Source organism: Rhea pennata, chromosome 13 (assembly GCF_028389875.1).
Source record: "Rhea pennata isolate bPtePen1 chromosome 13, bPtePen1.pri, whole genome shotgun sequence".
Classification (NCBI taxonomy): Eukaryota; Metazoa; Chordata; class Aves; order Rheiformes; family Rheidae; genus Rhea; species Rhea pennata.
The window spans coordinates 20,476,124-20,497,864 of NC_084675.1; the positions used below are offsets into that span (position 1 = coordinate 20,476,124).

At 37.7% G+C, this 21,741-nt stretch overlaps 1 protein-coding gene across 1 annotated transcript in view; it reads left to right on the top strand.

Annotated features, from left to right (window-relative positions):
• The first annotated feature begins 2,284 nt into the window (after positions 1–2,284).
• Positions 2,285–21,741, top strand: part of USP10 (ubiquitin specific peptidase 10) — a 54,263-nt gene continuing 34,806 nt past the window's right edge. The window contains exon 1 of the mRNA XM_062586696.1: positions 2,285–2,402. Coding sequence (XP_062442680.1) covers positions 2,382–2,402 — 21 coding nt within the window. The 5' untranslated portion in view covers positions 2,285–2,381. The remainder of the gene's footprint in view (positions 2,403–21,741) is intronic.

Below are 21,741 nucleotides of genomic sequence, written 5' to 3' on the forward strand. Positions count from 1 at the left end.
CTCTGAAAGAACAGTTCAAAGGGGCCCATCGGTTTCTTCTGTTCAGGAACCTCGAGTGTACAAACCCTCAACCTCCTGAGCATTGTTTAGGCTTATGATGTAGTAATATTATATCATAAGATAAGCAATTCCCAAGCATGGATAGAAGGCTAAGGAGAATTACAGTAGTTGCTATTGGGAAGCAACTGACTTGCAGTATTTTATTCAGCTCACTGGCTAATGTAAGACAAGGCTGTCTGATTTCCAAAGACGTGATCCTCCACTGCTGTTGATCAATATTCAAAATAGTTAAGTGGGTAATATGCTGTGAGTAACATTATTTTACTCTCCCTGCGACTCTTAAGAACACTGTAGTTGTGTATTTTTCTCTCTGTGTATCAATTATTTTAAGTCTAAAAGGCAAAATATTGCTCATGTGCTTTGGCCATTGACATAAAGGATAGAAAAAAACAAAACTGCTTTGAGCAATGTAGTGACTAGTAATACAATTATAGACCACTAGAAATGGCAAAAATGAATTACAGGATAGAACCGAGGAGGAAACTTTCCAGCAGGTAAAAGTTTCTTTAAAGAATTCTATTACGATCAAACTTACAATATTACAAAATATTGTGGTAAAATTTTAACAGACATTACCATGAGACTGTATTAAGACAGGATGAAATTGGAGGTGTTATTAATTTTGCTCAACTATAAAATAATTGCGTCCTCTCTGCCCACAACCCAATTCTGCCAAATCTGTTTTGGCTTTTAGCAATATTGGTACTTGAGTTAACCGGTTCTCAGACGGGAGGCTGTGCTCATTTGTGTTTTCAGCCATTTGCAGGAGCAACCTTTCCAGCAAACACAGTCCGTTTACTTAGGCAGGACTGCGGGCAGGAGGGAATTTTGCCTTCAGCCAGATGAGCTATGTAAGGATTTTTTTTTCTTTTTACTCCATTATTTACTTTGTAAATCAGACTCCTGTGCAGAGAAGGGGGTTTCAGGTGTATGAAGTCCTTTATGTAAAATCCCCACGTACATCTCTCCCCCTCTACTTTTTTTTTTTTTTTTTTTTTTTCCCCTTTTAATATTAAGCAGCTATTTTCACTGCTGGGTCTCTGCCTTAGGACAGAGGAGCAACACTTGCTAGAACAGAAAGAAAGGGAGTGGATTAGGGTGTGTCAGCTGAAATGACAGAAACGGATAGAGAAAATCATTTACTGTAGCTCCTTCCCATTACTCTCATGAACACACATGAAGTGCTGCACTTCAGCGAGTAAGAGGGAAATGTCTTCGTTAAAAATTGAAATGGACTAAGTCTTCTTTCTGTCTTCACTGAACCTTCTCTCTGAAAAAGTCAAAATCACAAAGTTCCTTAGGAGCACATCGTTTATTTCCTTTTCTTCTCTTCAGCTTTCACAGCAACTTTTCACACCACTTACTCCCCAACTTTTGCAGGATCCAGCAGTTTGCTCAAAGAAAAAAATACGGAGTAAATTAGCGATTAGTTTAATGGCTTCTTGCCTGAGGGGTGAGGGGGTCAGCACCGCCAGCTTACAAGTACTCAGTTATGACTCAGTCCTCTTAAAATCATGATAGGCTTAGTCACTTTATTATTATTTTTTCCAAATACAAATGCCGAATTCGTTACCGCTTTCGCTATCTGGGATGAAGGCTTTTTTTTTTTTTTTTTTTTTTGGGGGGGGGGGGAGGATTTTTTTGGCGTTTGAGCCTTTCAACCTCCGCAAACGGCGGGAGGAAACACGCTCCTGGAATGGAGCTGAAGCTAAACGCCTGAATGCCTAAAAGTCCCGGGCTCCCCGGCGCAGGGCCCGCCCCGAGGGCCGGCTGCAGCCCCCCGGGCCAAGCCACCCCCCGGGCCTCGGCGGCGGCATCGCCTCAGGGCGCCCGGGCGCGGCGCCGCGGTGAGGCGGCCCCGCGCGCCGTTGGCGGGCAATGGCCGCCCGCCTCGTGGCAGAGCCCTGGGGCCGAAGATGAAGCTTTTTGGCTGCCTCGCCCACGTCGGGGCTCCCGGGCAGCCTGGCCCGCCCTCCCCTTCCCGCCCAGAGCAGTTCGGCCCCGACCTCGGCCCGGCCCGCCCGACGGCGCCCGCCACCCCCCGCCGCCGGGCCCCTTCCCCAGCCCGCCCCGCCCCCGGCGGGGCCGGCACTGCGCCTGCGCGGCGCCGGTGCCACCGCCTCCCGCCGCCGCCGGCGGGCGCGCGCGCAGGCGCAGAGGAGCGCCGCCCCTCCCCTCCCCTCGCCGGCGGGGCTGTGCGCAGGCGCAGTGCTCGCCGCCTGCCCGCCCGGCTGGTGCGTGCGAGAGAGAAGATGGCGGCGGCGGGGGCAGCAGCGTGAGGCGCTTGCGAGACGCCGAGCTCCCTAGTGAGGCGGGGCGCCATGGCCGTGAACAGCGCCCAGGTGGGGGCCGGGCCCGCGCTGCCGGGCCGGGGGGGGAGCGGGGGGCGCTGCCTGCTTGGGCAGGGCGGCCGGGCCCCGCGGCGCGGCTCGCCGGAGGGGGGAGCGTGGTGGCCGGGACTAGGCCCCGGGCGATTCTGCAGCCTCATTGAGGCGCCTCGGGGCGGGCGGCGCGGCGGGCGCGGGGCCCGGGCCGGGTGCGGCGCGGCGCGGGGGCCGCCTGCCGCTGCCCTTTACGGGATGCGGTCGGTGCTGCTCCCCCATCCGAGGCGTTGCGGAGCGGGGAGGGATGGGGAGCCACTCGGTAGGTCGGGCTTTTTTCGGGGGGGAGGTTGGCGAGGAGAGCGGCAGGGGAGGTTCTATAAAGGGAAAGAAATAAGGAGATTTGTAAATTAATCCTCCTCCCCCCCCCCCCCAAACACACCGTAAACCTCGATGCATTGGGGTGCGAAGTGCCGCAAGATCGTAATGCGTGGGAATGGGTGTGCAGTTCCGCCGTCTCCCACTAACCAAACCAGCCAGAAGAATTACACATGGAGTAACAAAATCTGCAGGCAGACTAGCTTTTCTTGGAAAGTCAAAAGCTCGATGCTTGGGTCTACTCTAGTTTATGCTTAAAACAAAGCAAATGGTCGAATGGGTCAAGGGTCTTCCCTCCCCTCCCCCAAGGAAAGAAAACTTTAAAGCAAAAATTTCTGGCAATATAAATGTTGCATTGGGGTGTGCATTTGCAAAACTTCGTAAAACTTTATTCTTTAGAGAGTAGTGAAGTTTAGAAAACTTAAATCATGTTAAGTGCAGTTCTACTAAAGAATAGCACTTCTTTTTTGAGGGGGGGAATCTTTATTAAAATTTTAAGTATTTCTAATGTGATAATATATTAGCCTCTTTATTTTTTCTAAAGGTTGACAAAGGTATTCATACATTAAAATTGTATGCTAGTGGTACTGACTTTTTGCTTTAAAGAGAAGTTTGCAATTGGTGAAAACTGTCATGACATTTCTTATCAAGATTGATTTTTTTAAAGTTTTTTTTTGCGGTAGATGTTCTGAGAACAGTTATGGTTTCTGAGGTTTGTTAAATTTTAATGTGCAAGGCTGTGATTATAGAACTTTGTATTCTTAAACTTTCTTTCACAGTGGAGAAATCTCACTCTAGTTCTAGTACATTGGTTGACTGACCTAATGAATGGTAATTAGAATGCAGTGTATATCAAAAGGCAGTGTGGAGGAAATTGTGTCCAACTCAGGAGCTGTTTCACTCTCTGCTTTCTCCTTCTCTTGAGTATTAGAGAGCAAAATACTAGACAGGAGCGCATGTAGCCAGTTTGATAAAACTGTGGGGCTTTCATTACGTTTTATTTTTTAATTTAAAACAATAAAGGGCATTTTTGTGTCTGTACTTAATTAAGTTGCTGTACTTACGTTGAAACAGTGCATACCCATAATTAAAACGAGACTGCAGATTCATCTTTTTTCTTCGCCTAGTTCTTGTTTTTTGTCAAGTGAAAGTCTTTGGATCTGGTCCTTTGTAGTTACTTGCTGTCAGTATTGTACTGTAGATCAAACCACTCTGTAAGTAAAGGTAGATATTTAGGTCTCTTGAGGATTGCTGCTTAAATTTATGTATAATTCAGCAAACAGATCTGTAAGATTCTTTTTTCAGCTAATGCTGTCTTCATGTCATTAAACACAGCCTCTTGGTGAGTTTTTTTTCCTCTAGTATATTATAAACCGTTTATTTAAATGGTGCTTTGTATTTATATGAGCACGCATTCTAGAGCAACACAGCACTGTAATGCTGAAATAAGGTAACGATGTTTTGTACTTTGGGGACAGAGGACATGAAAATAAGTTTAGGGATGTAGTTTTGCATGTAGGTATTTCCTTTTAATTTTAGGATGACAGCATATAGGTTATTTCCTTTTAATTTTAGGATGACAGCATATAGGTATTTCCTTTTAATTTTAGGATGACAGTGTTGAAGATTAGTAGAAGAGTTTCAGAGAGAATTTTGATAAGTCATATTTTAAGCACATGACTAAATAACATTATTTAGTTATGTTCTTGTCATCATGTGGAGTCCTAGGCAGAAGTACTTAGTTTGCCATAATTGAGACATTTTTTGTCACGTAGGGGAAAAGTCTTCTAGAAAATCATGCTCTTCTAAATATCATAAAATGTGCCATCAGGCTACTGCCAATTAATGGATTCATGAAGTGGTGTGCAGAAGTAGTCCATAAACTGACTTGCATACTCTTAACAAGTGGACCATGAAACGTGCCCATATTGGATATTTTGAAAGGAGGATTAATTTTGGATTGCCAGCTATTCAAAAGGTATATCAGTATACATTATTACAGTTTTTATATGCTGATCATTTATAAGTCTGTATTTCATGCAGCTATTTCATAATCATTTAATCAGATTCTTAAGTGTTGCTGTCACTTTTGGACTTCTGGGTGTGTTCTGAGTATATTTAAAATCTGTAAGATGCTTTTTTCTTAAAGCAAACTGGAAGTAAACCTGTTCTATCACTACTGTTCCGTGTAACACTACAGATACTGAGCTGATTTAACACTAGATATATCTGAAATCGTTTATCAAAGAAGACGTTAAATCTTCCTCTTTTTAAAAAAAGATTTTTAAACAAATATTTCTGTGTTTTGAAATAGTAGGACTCTATAGGAATGTCTTGAAGAGTTGTCCCAGTGACTTACCATTTTTAATGGAATGAATTACACTTCATTTATAAATCTTGTGAAAACAAGTTAAACAAAAAAAGGATACCAACACAGAATGAATCATTTATGCTTGCTTTGTTCTTTAACTCTTAGTCTGGTTTCAAATTAATCTAGTACCATTCTAAATATGCTATATTGCCCCCAAATAACCTGAAGTAAAAACCAGTAGAGTTGCTATTTGGAAGAAGCTGATCAAACTTGTAAGCTGCTCATCCTTACCCTAGCCAGTATCTGGCCTGACAACCAGAATAACTGGAACTCAGAATACAGCATGCAATTTGACTCCTTGAAATACTGCACTGCAAACTACCTCTTTTATGGCTGGCTTGGAGTGTTGCTCCCTGTTACGGGAGTAGTTTGATGTTCCTTTAAGCCAGTGCTCTTTCTAGAGTAAAACAGTCTCTAGGCACTTATTCCTGTGTTGCTTTTATGTTGTATTGCCTAAGTTTTGTCAGTAACCTTGCTTAGGAATTTATCTGCCTCAAAAATAATCCTAAAAAGTGGTTCTTACTCAGCTAGATGAATTTCTTTTGTTACCTTACTTGCACGTATGCGTATGTTTCTAACATGATAATGTTGTTACAGGCAGGATCAAGTAGTTGCAGAGAGGGCAGTGTGTGTTTTTTGTTTTGTTTTGTTTTGTTTTCTGTCAAGTCCCTGGAATGCAGTAAAAACGATGTGTTAGTTGCAGGGGGCACCCCAAGCACAAAATGAAAAGTTGCTCTGGACAAGCAGTACCATTGGATGGGTTTGGAGAGAGGTGTTGAAGTGCATCATCATACTGTGATGGCCTGTCCTGCTTGGTCATTCTTTTGTGTTTTAAGGGAGTAAAGAAAGTGGACCCCCCCCCCCCCCAGTTCTGTTTTCTTTTTCTCTTAGAATCCCTCATTCTTTGCTCATAATTGCTTGGTTTGGTCCTTCTGCTAGAGCTCTTGCCCTCGCAGAGAGTAGCTTTTCTGGGCTTCTGTGTTCTCGGGCAGCAAAAGTAGCTGCAAGTTTGGGTGGCCAGAAGGGATCGTTTCTAAAATGTGAATGGTAAGTCTGCACAGGGTAGTGTGAATGTGGGCTGGTTGTTTTAAAAAGGAAGTCTGAGAAAATTGACATAGTACTTATTTGTGTGCCAACGTGCAAATAATAGAGTAAAAACTCTACAGTTTTTCTGAGTCACTGCTATTCTGTGAATTTTAGACTATAGTATTGGCTCAGAGACTTTTTTAGAATGGATTCAGCCATTTACATATTAATAAGTCTGGTTTTTGTAGGCAGTTGCTTAGACACACTGCTGTTGCCATTACTGTAGCTATTAAAATATTTGTAAAGTTAAAGTGGAGTTCTGCTTATAGGTAAACTAGGCTGTTCAGTTTCTGTTTATTGATATGTATGCAACATGCTGTGTCGTACAAAACAGACAAATCTGTTGTAATAGAACTTGCTGGCCTTGGGCCATTGGATTATAGTCATTTGTCACTCTAATGCCATTTCAGCAATGTAGATGTTCATTTCCAAAGAATTAAACATGCTAGAACTGCGTTTTTTCTTTTTAATAGAAGTATTTTAGGTATGATCGTTAAACATACAACTCAGGATTATGGAACAAAAGATTACGCTTCATGATGGAAAAAGTGTGTGTGTGTAGATGTATCTGGGCATATATATGAATACTCTAATGGAATAATCTGATATTTTAGAATTGGGATTATAAGCCCTATTTTTGTTTTACAAAACTGTAATTTATGAGTTAAGGCTACTTATAATAAGCAATGTTCACAATAAAAATGAACTTTTTACTGTATTTCTTCCGTAGATTATTTTTAAAAAACTGTAAAGATTTTTTCAAGATTAGAGTTCAAGAGACTACATCCATTAATTCCCCAGGAGAGCAGAACTTTAAAGTATGTTATTCTCTTTAATTTTTTACTTGTCTCTTAATACTTGATTTAATTGCAGGTGTCCCTAATATTTTAAATACATCCCCCCCTTATTTGACACCATAAAGTCTTCAGTGCATGCTGCAAGGTCTATTTTTTGTAGTTAGATGGGAGGTACTTTAAATCACAGTAGTCCGGACATAGTGATTGTGTTAGGCTTATTTAAAGCATACACCTCCCCCCCCCCCCCAAAAAAAAAAAAAACATATGCTTAACTTAAAACTGAGAAAGAGATGTTGATCTTCTGATAGTTACAAGAATTGCCACAGTAGAAACTAAAATAAATGTTCAAGCATGGTTTTGGGAACGTTGCTGTTCATAGTATCGTGTGAATTCCTGTCCTCATATGTGAGAGTTCTAAAAGAAGCATTTTATACGGTTTGCCTTGGAATTTTATAATCTAAGAAAGAAAGGGATGTGGAACAACTTTCATTGAATGTAATGTTAATACCAACTGGAAAATCATAGAGTTCTGTAACTCTCTTATTTTGATAAAGGGATTGGGATCAGCTTTGAGCAGGAAGAAGTGAAATACCATATCTGTAAGAAACTATATAGAACATCTCTCTAAAGGTCATGTGAAAGAATCAACTTAAAAAAATTCCTCAAAGAATTATGTGTATGAAAGACATTTTTTTGGTATTTTTTTTTGTTTGAACTAAACTGAACATACTAGCAGAAATAGCAATGCTGTATTCCCTTAGTGCAATGGGCAAGTTTTTTCATACAACGTTTAGAGTTTACAGTAGTAGTTCACAAATATCCTGCCTCATTTTTCCTATGAAAGTTACAGGTTAGTATCCTTCATGCAAAGAAAGTGAAGGCATTTGTCATGAAAGCATTTTATCTTGTTTGAGTGGGATTATTTTGCAAGTAGTGTAGCAATGTATAACCAGTGGTGGTGATCCTTACACTATCAAGGAAATATTCCTCTTTTCATGATGATTTAACAGCTTTGCCATATGCGCATATCTATCTCTACGGGAACATATAAATAATTTTCTCTTTACACTGTGTAAGGGAAAAAAATTTTTTTTGAAGTTGATTTAAGATAGCCAGTTTTATTAGCATTGAAGCCTCCCAAAATGCAGACAGGATTACCAGGTTACCAGATGACAAGAATAGGTTTTCCAGATGTGTTGACTTTTGTTATATGAATTTATCAAGACTTCAAATTATGTATATGTTATCAAACCACAGATTTTTCCACTCCCGGTTTTCTGATGAAGAGGCATTGTTGCATGTGCCACCCCTTTGATCTGGCTCAGCATAAGCCTTAAAGAGAAAAACGAACACAGAACTTACCTTCTTTACCAGATGGGAGTGAATGAAACTGGACTGTGACAGCAAAAAGGGACAGTAGAGCCAAGTTATTGATAATCCCTTTGATTCTTCCTGAAAGCATTTAGATGGATGAAGAGGAAAAGTAAAGAAGTTCAATTGTTTAGTTTAAAGGAAAAAAATAGACCGATATTCAAATAATATTTTTGTGCCGTGCTAGTTGGTAGAGGATTTGATTAAAATTGATGTTATACATGAACATAATATGTTTTTTTCGACTTACAATATGGGCAGATGCAACAAAAGGAAAGGAAAATAAACCGTAGAGAGAAAGAGGTATGTTCAGCACAAGTTAGAATTGAAATGCTGGAAGAATCCAGTTCTCTTGAGTTGCAGCCTCTTCAGTCTGGCCATTAAATCATATGGTCTCTAATAATAGCTAGTGGTTACCAAAGAAGGTAAGAAATACTGCTGTGATGTCTGCAAAGCACCAAAAACCTCACTTGCTGTACTTTTCTGTTGTCTTCGGGATACAAATCCAAAACTGACACTATTTGAAGTTTTATTCTGTGGAGTATTGTTATTAATTGATAAAAATGAAATATTGAGAATTACCTAAATTAGTTACCTATGACTTCTTTCCAATTTTTTCTTTTTCTCAACTAAGAGCTGTAATACTACAGTATTAGCTTACCAGTTCAGTGTTGTCTGCCTTGGCCACTATCATAGGCTGTTATCCCTTAACAAGTAGTTTAAGCTTCCGTGAATTGCACACAGTGAAACTTCCATAGCAGAACTTGAGACAACAGATAAGGGATTATGCTGTTAATGTGCTTTCATAGTAAGCAAGAATTAGATATATAAAATTATCATCCTGGAATTGCAAGCAACAGAAAATGTAAGCACAGCAGAATCGTCAGCTTTTAGGGCAGGAGAACTGTTAAATTTGCTCGTGTCAACAAGTTTGCACTCGCAGTTTTTTGAACTTCTGTTCAAAAGCAGATTTGGATTGTGGTGGTCACTCTTGTTGCTGCCTGTCAAAAGGACTTTAAATACTTGCTGCTGGCTTATGGTGTTTCAGTTCTGAATGTTGCCAAAGAGTCAGTTTCCTTAATCAGGGAGGTTAAAGGCAATAAACATCCATTAGCTTAAGTACTAATAATTGTCACAAAGGCTGCTGTGGGTTTTCTGATTTGATGTAATTGCCTTCTTAAAGTAGAAATTTCCCAGAGTTCTTGTCAACATTTACTACTGGAGGAATGTATTAGGGTGAGCATGTACGCGTTTGCTTTTCTTTGTGCTACTGTTAGTAATGGTAGGTACTGTGATCAGAAATTGCAGTGGGCTAACAGGAATTCCTCACTGAGATTAGCAGCTCTTGACTGTGTGTGCTTACCTGCCTGTACAATATTTGCATGGTAGTATGACTTTACATTTATTCTGTTTTTTTTCTATTATTTATTTATTTTTTAAACATTTTCTCTGGCCTAAAAATTGAGGGCTCAGCCAAGAGCCAAAGTGTGTTACAATGTTTTGCTTTACATACCAAATTTTGTTTATGTTTGTGCTTCAAAATTATTTATTTTATGACAGCTTTTTTTAAAGAAGAATCTGTAATTAATGCACAACAGCTTATTGTGCTATCTCTGAAGGTCAGCTGCCAAGTATGAGAGTACAATGCGTCAGTGTTTTCAGAGCAGCAAAAAGTTGCAATATCTGATAATGACAGATATCGGTACTGGAATACTAGTTCATACAGTATTTTCTGTCTGTCTTAATGGCTGTTTTTCGAATAACAACAGTATAAGTGATTGTGATTGTTTTTACCAATTTTTTTTGATGGTTCGTAAGAATCTTTTTTCTGGATTTGGAACAAAAGGCAACATATAGTCACATTAGAATACTGACAGAAAATCTATAAGGAAAGACGTGAAGTAGCATTGCTGTCAGGGCATACTCATTTGAGATGAGCTTCCTAAAAACTTAGCTTTAACTTTAGCTACAGTATCGTTATTGTACAGTGAACCTACTGTCACATTCAGATCCAATTTTTAATACTGCCATTAAAAAAAAAAAAAAGAAGCCCTGGGTCTTTAATTAGTATTTATTCTCTGTATTTTAGTTGCAGCAGTGTATTCATTTGTGAATGCATTCGTGTCTTCATAAAATTGTCTTGCAGATACCTTAAGCTGTAAAACTGTCCCAGGAGGAACTGGCAGAAACTTCATTTGGTGTATATAAGTTAAAAAGACAACACACACACGCGCGCGCGCACACACACACACATACATACATACATATATATATATATAATATATACACACACATACTATATGTGCGTGTATATATATACAGAAATATCACTTCAAAATATAAAGTTCTTGTCATGGGTAGTGTCCAGTTATCTCAGGTTTCCACCTGCCTTTTATCACGTAGTACTGTCAGAATTGTTGAGCAGATGGACAGCTGCGTATGTATATTCAGAATCAAAACAATAGATAGTGACTTCAGTTTTCTGTCTGGCAGGAGGACATATAGCATAGATGTTTGTTGCATGGTGAAGTAGTGGAAGGTTTTTGGAATTCCTATAACAGTTACAGAGCTTAAAATGTAGGAGAGTTGCCGTTATGTATGCGGTTATAGTTGCATTTCTTTTTTTCTTGTTTCCCCTAAGTCATTTACCAATTACTATGCTTTTTTCTTGAGATTGCAGTTTCTTCGTTTGCTGGGTTTTTATGAGATTATAACACATCTTTGGAAGATCATGACTCCACAGTCTCCTTTGCTCCTGACCACTTGCACCTGTTGCTTACCTCCTTGCCTTCTCCACCAATAAAAGTGCATGAGTTTATTGTCAGATTAATTGGGAAAATCACTGATCCGTTCAGTGTGTACCAAAAATGGCACAAGAGAAAAGATGGGATTGTGAATCCAGCAGGAGGAAAAGTGGCCAATGCTCTTTTGATAGGACTTTGCAGAACATTCAGAATAACAGAACTTTCTGGGTTAAGTCTCATTCAGCTGTAATTCTGAGCATTCAGCCCTTCTGAAGTTTAGGGTTGAATGTTAAATTAGGCCCCCATAATAGGCGCATCAGTCATCAATAGGTGGGCTAAATTACCTTCTTAAGGTGCTAATCTGTATTCCTTGTCAGGATGGAGACCAGATAGCTAATTTTTCCCTCACCTAATTTTAGCTATCTTAAATCCTACGGTGAGTAATTGCTTGTGAAAAGCATTGTGTGGGTGACTTCTCTGTCTTTGGTACTATTAGGGATAAATTTCAGTTTTCCATGAGACTTAGCTACAGTTATTCAGATTTTTTTCCATTCTTTTCACACTGTTCCTAATCTTACAGTGTATTTTTCAACTTACTTGACAAACTGGGTCAGCAACCTGCTTTACTACCCACTGTGGAATCATCCCCAGGACAGGTCTGTAAGTCTCTGGGAATGTGTGTGTTGTGGAAATAAGCAAAGAATGCATCAAGCATACATAAAAGAGTTTTTATCAGATAAAGATACAATCAGTCTTAATTTTTGTGAGCTTTGCTTTTGAGTACTTGTTTTTAGTTTTTTTTTTTTTTTTTTTTTTTTTCCTCCTCCGTGTAGTTTCCTCATCTTAAATAATGGGATGCCATTCTGAAACTCACATGTAGCAGCTCCAACATTAGAATCTTTATCTACATGGAAAGGGCATGGAAATCTTCTATTTAAGGTCATGGAACAATTCATAAGAGAAGGGAGTTTTAATAAAAGGAGTTGAGATGCATACGGTTGTAATTTGTTTCAGAGAGACTTGACAATGTACAGAAATATGATTCCAAAATTTGAGATGATCATTCAGTTTTTGGAGAGAAGAGTGTTCTGACAGGAGTAGAGCATCTCTTCCCGTTTCTTGTTCTGTGCTGTCTCCACCCATAACTTTTGATCTTTGGTCTTCTGTTCATCTAAAGCTTGTTTCTTGTCTTTCAACTGGTTGTAATCCGTATTCCTAGACCACTTAAAAGGGTGCTTAGTTCAACTGTGTTTAATTTATTAAAACTCAGGGCAGTTTTTGTTCTAAAAAACTCTTCAAAACTCTTCAAAAACTCTTGTTGCAATTTTTCTTCCTAGAGCTCCCCTTGCCCTCCCTTTTTATAGCCTTGTCCAAGTCTGTATGCTAGTCTTACTTTTTAAAATTCTGGATTTGAAAGTTAACAATTGCCTCAGAGGTAGCTGCATGTATATTAAGCACAGAAAAAGAAAGGCTTTCTGTTGTCAGGGCACTGCCAAGGATCTCTGAAGCTTGCTAGTGGAAGCTCCTGCCAGGAAAGCAGCTTGCTTTTTTTTTTCTTTTATTTTTCCGCCCTTTTTTCCCCTCCTCTCTCCCCTCCCCTCTGTTAGCCCTGAGTATCATGACTTGCTGGTATAGAGACGTACTGGTTCCTTAATTTTTAGAAACTGTGTGTGTGATAGAACATGACTTGTCACTCTGAAGGGATAGCACATATACTCTTCCACCTGAAGGAATTGAAAGAAGCTCCTTGAAGGCAAGTCCTTTCAAACCTTAGTTGCTAAAATACGTGATAAATAAAGATTCTGTGAACTTCAGAAGACTTATGATTTGTGTGTGCAATTTGGATTTAAAAATGTGTTCTCTACTTGCAGAACGAATTTTACTAGAGCCTTCTTAAAAGTTTGATCTACTGTAAGTATCTGGCAGAAAAGTTTGCAGCACTGATGATTTTAGTCTGGTGAAGATAGAAATAGCTAACACACAGGTTTTTCCAATGGGAAATACTGGGCAAAATTGGTAAGAGATTATTTTGCCTGCCTTACCTGTAATAAAATAGTAGTAAAACTGGCTACATTCTCAATTTACTTCATGTTAGGGTTTTTCTCTCCTCAGTACTTATCATACTATAGTAAATCAGAAAAAATCAGGTGTTCGTTATTTTTGTTTTTCATTATAGAAGTTTAAGATTTGTACTTTCACCTCAGTAACTCGTTCAGTGCAGGCAGAACTCTGAACTAAATTTATCTGCTCAACTCTGTTAGTCAAAAGCTTGGAACTGGTATTTTTTTCAAATCTCTGAAAGAGTTGGAGTCTTAGTGATAGCAGTTTTACTCATGATTCTTCTCGAATTCACAATTGAGGAAGGACCTATATGCCCATTTGTAAGTGTTTATTTTTTCCTTTAATAATTGCAATGATTGCCCACTTGTAAAATTTAGTAGGAACGTATTTTGTGTTTGGCTTTCATTGTTATTTAACAGGTTACATGAAAGTAGATTGGAAAAAGTTACTTCTCTGGAACACTGGCAGATGTTCTATGAGCTTGTACTTGATGGAAATGGTGGTGTAAAGGTATCAAATTCCCTCTTTTACTCTCTGAGAAGCTAAGAAATTTGATGTAATCAGCTCTGACACTTAGTTGTCATCTTCCCTCTTGCTTACTATTTAGAAGGTACTTACCATGCATTTCTGCCAGAGTCCCCAAATCACCAGTCATTTGCATAACACGTGAAGGAATGCTGCTCCCTTCGGTTCCAGTGGAAGCTCCAGGGAAGATGCTCTCTTCTCTTTGAAAAGAATAGAGCAAGTGTAGCTGATACTATCCCTGAGGTAGTGTCATTTTAGGGACCAGATGATGGGAGAGCCTTTTTGTGGCAGAAGAAGGTACAGTGAATTCTCATAAATGCAGTAGTGCCCGTGAAAGGTGATAGGTAGGTTTTTATCCTTCTGTTCCACCCCTCCTTCCCGCCCTCCACTAACTATAATCAGCACTTTATAGATAAGCTTCTTCACGATAGTTGAATTTTGTGCCAGCTGCTATTTTTTTGAAAGGGAAGAGCTCCAACAAGCACCTAATTTTTGATACGGAATGAAAAGAGCACATAAATAGAATTGGTTTTGGTGTAAGAAATTAGCTGATGTTTTGGCAGATTTTTGCATGATTATTGATTGGGGTATTGATCTTTCTTTAAATATACAATTAAAGTGATGGAAATTATTTTAATGGAAGAGGACAACCAGTAGTCAATCTAGGGGGAAAAATAGATTGCTGCTTCTTTTATGAATTTTTGATTACAAGCTTTATGGTAAACAGTTCTGATCCACATTATGTGCACTCATGCTAATGTCAAGCTGCAGATGACATTTGTTCATTAAACCAATCTTTCCATTAGCTGTGTGGATGCAACCTACTCATGCTTTCATACTAGGCAATGATCCATTTTTTCCTCTGATAGCAAAATAAGCTTTTGAGATTTTTTCATAAAGGAATAAATACCACTCAGATTAATTCAAGTAAAATGTGTGTGTGGAAAACACTTTCTTCAGCTATAAGAATTCTGTATTATCCAAGAAACACTAAATTGGAAGAAAGTAAAAGACAAGTCAAGCACTAAGTTTCAAGCCTTTAATTGTTTGAATGGTGAGGAGGCAAAGTTGTACTGACTTGTGGACTACGTTTGGCCTACTTTACCTAGCTTGGATTTTTCTCCGGACACTATGTAGAAGCTCCAGTCTAGTCATTAAGGACTATAAGCTTTACTAACAGTTTGCTCACAATTTGTTGCATTTTCAATTGTTAAACAACCCCTCCAACCTCAGGTTGCAGCTTATTCATTTGTCCAGAGCTTCATCATTGCCAAATTTTTACTTACAAAAATAAACTGTATTCTTCCATAAATACAGAGGTGTAATTTAAAGTTACTCTCAACATAGAATTTTTTTTCAGAAATCAGTTCTCCTGAAATGCAACTGTATCACAGACTCCACAGTAATAAGGATGGCCAGTGCTATTCAGATCTTCTAGTTACAGGCCTTTCCTTGAAAATTCATTGTTGAAAAAATACGGACCTGTTTTCATTCCAACTTGCCATCCTATCTATGACTTTTTACAAATGTCTTAGTGAAGAATTTCTTGGGACTTGAAAGTTCAGGAAGCTTTGTATCAAATTAGTTAATAATACATATACTAAGACCTCATGGGTTTCAGCCTCAAGAGGAAGGAGAACCTGAGGCAAGGGTGACTTGACTTCCTTCCAAGAAGATCAAGATGACAAACTTCAGCAAAGTGTGAGAAAGAAGTAAAGGATGAGACAGAAACACCTTATTTGCTCCTGGGATGACTAATTATTAAAGAGCATTATCTCTGCTAATAAATGCCAAGTATGCTCATACACGTGCACCCTTGATTTCCTTGCCAGTTTCTCCACAGTATCAGACTTCTGTCTGAATGGTTCATTTTCCTCCTCTACTCTAGGTTATCTTGACAGCTTTGGGAGTAAGTAAGTACACTTTGGAGAAGCAGCTGAGTGAGCAAGGCTGTATAGCTTATGGTGTGCATAAACTATTTCATGACTTCAGTTTACATGTGAAGTAGTTTTGACTGATAGGCCTTCTGTTTTGATACAATTGAACTCTTTATTGCTACCTTTAAGTAAAAGCTGTTTTTAACTCATTTGTGATAAAGCAGTTGAAGTGAGAGTATTTGCAGTTTAAACTAATTTGGCTGGAAGATCTGGAGCTGTTTGTTATTAGATAAAAGCCACATTAATGCTGCTTGAAAGCAGCAGTTGACATTTCATTTTTCTAGCTCTCTCCAAGCATAGATGATGCCAAAATGATGATGCATGAGCACTGTTTTTACTATTTGTTTTTTCTAGGACAAGCGGCACTATAACATATGTTCCTCCTTCTTGCATTCCTCCAGAAGAGCTTTCATGTTGCTAGACTGGAATACCAGTGGTGATTTCATTTCAGGCAATGGAGTAATATTTGCATTTATTCTATAAGTGGATGAGGAGCACACAGCAAAAAACAGTCGATGTGAATAGAGCTTGGAGGTCCACCTGAACGTGAGGGGGAATTTCTTCACTATGAGAGTGACAGAGCACTGGCACAGGTTGCCCAGAGAGGTTGTGGAGTCTCCTTCTGTGGAGATGTTCAAGGCCTGCCTGGATGCAACCCTGTCTACCATGCTCTAAAATAAGTGGCACCTGGCTCACTGATGAATCTTGAAAATGCAAGCTGAAAATCCTTTCCTTGATATGATCTTCAATAATTTCCTTCATTCCATATTCTTAACTTCTATTAGAGGAAAAATATATTGTACAAATTATCTGCAAATGTAAAATTTGCAATATCACAGTCTCAGAATTTAAGTATCTCTGTGAGAAGAGGGCGTATGTGTCTTTGTGCTCTCTTTAGTCAAATAGGAATGAGATCTATACTGCAGTTGTACCTGATTCTTTTAAATCTTTTCAGCAATTTAGCAGTAATTTTGTGTGTGTGTATGTGTGCTCTCCAAAGCTTACCAGAATGTTTTGAATCTAATCCCAGGACAAGCAACGTTTTGGTAGATACAAATATGGCAAACAAATCTGGAATATGGATAACATAAGAAAGTTTAATTAAAAAGCTGGAACACCCATGCTGTAACCAGTTTCATGTGAAAGGAGACATCATTTTAGAATTGCACAGAGTATATTTAATTTTTGTTTGATTTGTCATTTGTGTCAAATGTTGTTAGTCTATTGAAAGGAGAGTTTCTGTTATCTGTTGTATACCATCCTACTTCATGCTATCTCATTTTTATCTTATTTAAGCATTGTTTATTTTCATCTTGATCTCAGATGGGAGCATCTGCAAGAAGGTATTCATATTTGAAAATTCCCCAAAGATAACAGTTTGTGTATCTGGAAACTGGAATGAAAAAAAGAGACTAAACAACATTTGAGGAACATTTTCTTTTGGAAGTGGTTGTTTATTAAAACAAGCTCAATATGAAAGATACTAAATGGGGAAAAAAACTCAATCTATGATTATGCAGTGGAGGAAAGGAATCTTAATATGTTGATGTGAGATTACTTAGTTAAAATCATGTTTATTTCAATATATTTAATAACACTATATATTTCAATATATCTAATAACATTCTATCTCTGATAAAAGATTAAATTGAGTTCGAGTTGTGAATTGCAAAATGAAATAACTCCATCAGTGTATTGTATTTTTTTTTATTTTTTTTATTTTAATTTTTTTTTTTACTCTTTCTTTTCCATTGTCAGTGAGAGGTTTGGAAACACTGACAAGAAGAACTGAAAAGTAGTAGAGGTAGGATGTTGTTGATTCCCCCCCCCCCCCCCCCCCAAAAAAAAAAAAAAAAGAATCCCTCAAAGCCTGTTCTCCCTGCAGATAAGAGTATTTACTTCCATTTGCTGTTCTTATAGACCTGCAAATGGAAGATAGTTGAAATTTATTGTATGAGTTAATTTTAACGTTGCTCTTAATCTATGACGGAAATAAGCTAACTAGTCTTTTCACTTTGAGGTTTCTGATGGGTTCCTTGAATACACGTAGTACAAAATTGATTATTACTGTGCAGAGTTGAATAATCTGCAGAGTAGCAGGAAAAATGCAATGTAAAATAGTCACTCAGAAATGAGAGAGGTTGGACTAGGTGATCTCCAGAGGTCCAACCTTACTGATTCTATGATTCCTTCCCCATAGTTGGAACAGAAAGCGTATATGTAGGTTGCAGAGATGATTTGAGAAGGAGAAGGGAGGTCAGGTTTGACTTGAAATTAAGCCTCTTAGGGATTACGTATTTGTAAAAGTAAGTCTAGGGGCAACATTGTGATAGAAAATTTTTAAAATTTCCCTCCAACATCCTCTTAGACCTTTTCTTCCACATCCAGTATTGGTGAAACCCTGGACTCCTTTAAATATTACTCTTGCCTCACTTTGTGGGTTACCACTTATATTCTCACCTGCTAAATATTTAGCATATTTTTGAAACATGCTTTTGTTGTTTGTCTAGGGTTATAGATTAACTTTAAGATAGGTAATTGAATACTATTTTTGCTTGGAGAAAAAAATCTTAATTTTTGCCTTAAAAAGAAATTTATGAGGATTTTGAAATAATTAAATCTTGCTTTTCATTGGTAATATTTTGTAATACTTTGTGGTTGCAGGTTGCCATGCATATTTAGTTTATGTATTATTAATGGTAATATTCATGGATTTTGCTAACTGCTCTACTTTCAGTTGCCTTGGATTGTGATATTGCATTATTCAAAAATGTAGTGTTTCTGAAGAAATAGCATTCCTCTGATTAATTAACATAGTATATGTCATTTTTACTTTATTATTCTGTCAAGACGCTGAATTTGTATCCAATTTGTATGGAGAGTAGCCATAGTTAATGTGGAGGAAAGATGCCTAGTGCAGTATCTTCTCAAAATTCCTCCTCATTGCAAACTGATTATTACTATTATTATTATTATTATTATTTTATGTAGAACATTTTCAGTAATATTTAAAATTTTTATCTCCTAAAACATAATCATTAACAGGTAGATTTTGAAAAATTATATGGACTTAAATGGACTTAAACGTAAGACAAGTTATTTATGTGCAAGCCTGGGCCAATTCAGCTGTCTTTTCGTACATGCTGTCATAGTAATTGTGCTTATATTTTGTTAGAGTGTTTATACAGTTGTAGTTACCATAAAGATAAGAGGCTGCTGCTGCTGGTAATGGTCAGCCTGAGGAGCAGTTTGCCTCTACTGCCTTATGTAGCCCGTTAGCAGATCATAATCCCTTGCACATACTAGGGCTGCCTCAAAGCAGTCAGTATCTGGAAACTACTTTTCATTCCAAGCTTGTACAGTGAAGTCCCAGTCTGTCACTGGGCCTTCAAACTGCTATCAAACTACCTGCATGTTTATAGATTGACATACATTTAGTCAGGAAGAAAGCAGGGTTGCTAGCTAGGGCAGATTACACTTTGACTGTTAAAGGAATTATAATTTGATGTAGCTCTGATTTATGTCTTTTATGTAGATGCACAACCAAATTACTAAAATTAGAATTGAAATAGCCTGAAACTGCTTTGTCCAAATTTATCGTGTGCTGGTGTATTTCTACTGCATGTTTTAGACTTTACTTAGAGAGTGGGGTAAATTTGATGTTGATCAGTAGTAACTTATATAAAAGCAGTGTAAAAAATTAATCAAACTTCTGCTTGACTCCTGCCATTTTTTTGCTCTTTGTTTGACAGTTTGAAAAAAAACTTTGTGACTTTTAAAATTACTTGGGATAGTTTAGAGCATATAAGCTAGACTCCTAAAAGCGCAAACTGCTAATGGGATTATTTTTTGGAAGATTATATTGCTTTTGTAAAATCCTAGCTCTGTATTGTTTAAAAATGTGTACTAATTTCATACTTAGGCATTTTGGTTGCAGGAAAACTTTTAAATGTGAACTGATGTAAAATGGTGCAGTGGTGTTTGTTTCACAGCTAAAATCAAATGTGTTCTTACATAGAGATAACTAATCTTTAAAGTGCCAGTCAGTCCAATTTATTGGTCTGTAAGATAGTGTGGACAGCAGTCTTGGAGTTTGTGCTGTATTTTGGCCATGCAATGGCTTTTCTTCCCTCTGCATTTTTTTTTTTTTGGTAGACATTATTATACTCTCTAAATGATGGGATGTCTCTATTCCTTTTCACTTCAGTAGGAAGTTATGCCTTAAAAAAATGGTAGGACTTCTGTTCTTCCTAGCAGAGGTACTGGATGTGCAGTCTCCAGAAATCTATTTATTGAGAAGCTGGGTTGATTTAAGAGGTAGAGAATAGGAAGGTAGACTTCTTTAGGTATTTTCATCAGTTGTATAGCCTGATACCTCTCTTTTGAAACGGTGTTTTTCTCAGTCTTCATTTATAACACAAACTGTTAATTCACTTTGTTTGCAGGTATAAAGCACTGCTATGTAAAGGTTCATAAAATCAAATGAATTTCTGTTTTTTTCATGCCCAAATGACTAGGATTAGTTTCTGGATTAGATGTTAGTAAATTTTTCATGTCCTTTTTTTCAGTTTTGAAGTAACAGTTGCATAGGCACATTGTTTCCCTATGTGAATACTTAATTTTTTAGTAAAGCAGTTCCATTAAGATAGTGTAATAATTATTTTATTTAATTTTGGCTCCTGTTCCCCAGTTAAAAAGTAGCACTTTCCTTTGCTCTGAAAAAAGTGCTAGGCCTACAGTACCTTGGTTAAAAAAGTTGATAAATGAAGAAGAATGTGTTGTTATATGTTGAAACTGGGGTTGGATTAGTATTACTTGTAAGTCTCTAGTTGAGTTTCTTTTTTCCCATGAGTACATCACAGATGTCTCCTAAAACATAATTAAGTTATGATTCAGCATGTTTTGGAAGGTCATAAATCCTGGTTATGTTACTGAATAAAAATGGCTTGGTTGTATTGAGAGCATCAGCCAAGTTTAAGTCCTATGCCAAGAAGCCATTCACTGAAATTGAATTTAGGAATCCTATTCTGTTTGGGTGTTGGACTATCTCAACTTCTCAGCTGGTAGTTAGTTTTTTTGTGTGTTATTTAAAGGAATAAGTGTTAAACAGATGTTCAGGTTTGTTTTGACTGTTAGAATTGTTTGTGGACCAAAACAGATTCTATTAAGATTTTTTAAAAATACTGAAGAGCATTAATATGGTACTACTATTTTCATACGTGAAAGTTTTATTTTATATATATATAAATATATATATAAAAACAGTTTCTGTGTGTAGTTTAAGAAGGATAAATTTTTGTAACTGTTGGAGAATTTAGCTTAAACATAAGCTTTGCAGTTAACAAATGTAGATGGTTGTGAGTCAAGCAAACTTGTAATAAACCCTCTAAAGTTTTAAAAAAATACTGTGTTTTGATTACAGTGTCTAAAATTTGTGGCAAAACAGTCTGTACTCTGGTAGAGGTCAATTCAAATTTGAAGAACTTCTTTTCTACAGTTCAGCTTCTGGTCTAGTTGGTTATTTCTTGATATGGCTAAGTTAAGGATTTACCACAAATAAGACTTGATATTGATAAAGCTGGTGTCTGCCAATTTTCTGATAGAAGACTGGACAATAGCAAAGAATTAGCTTAATCGACTATTAAAGTGTACACTGAAGAGTGGTAAGAATGGTAAGCCACGATATCATATACCAAAGAACTAGTGACCTGCTTTTATCGATACACACAATTAGTGACTAGTGACTTAATTTTGAGTTTATTTGATTCCTTGTTCAAATCGTCTTTCTGTGTTGGTGTATTTCTGCTGAGCTGATTAGCTTCCTTGAATGTACAGATACTATTCAGCTAATCAGGGATGGATATTGTAAGTTTAGAGAAACTCTAATCTGACGAAATGCCAACCCATCAGGCATTTTTGAGGAGAATGCTTGATTTGTGTAAAGTACTTGTAAAATTCTAAAAAATTTTATCCTTATTTTTTTTGGGGGGGAGGTCATATAGGTAGGTATTTTTTTTCCTATTTTGTATCTACTTTTCCATGAAAAAGTGTAAATAACCTAGGTTATTTTAGTTCAGTGGGACTCCTGTG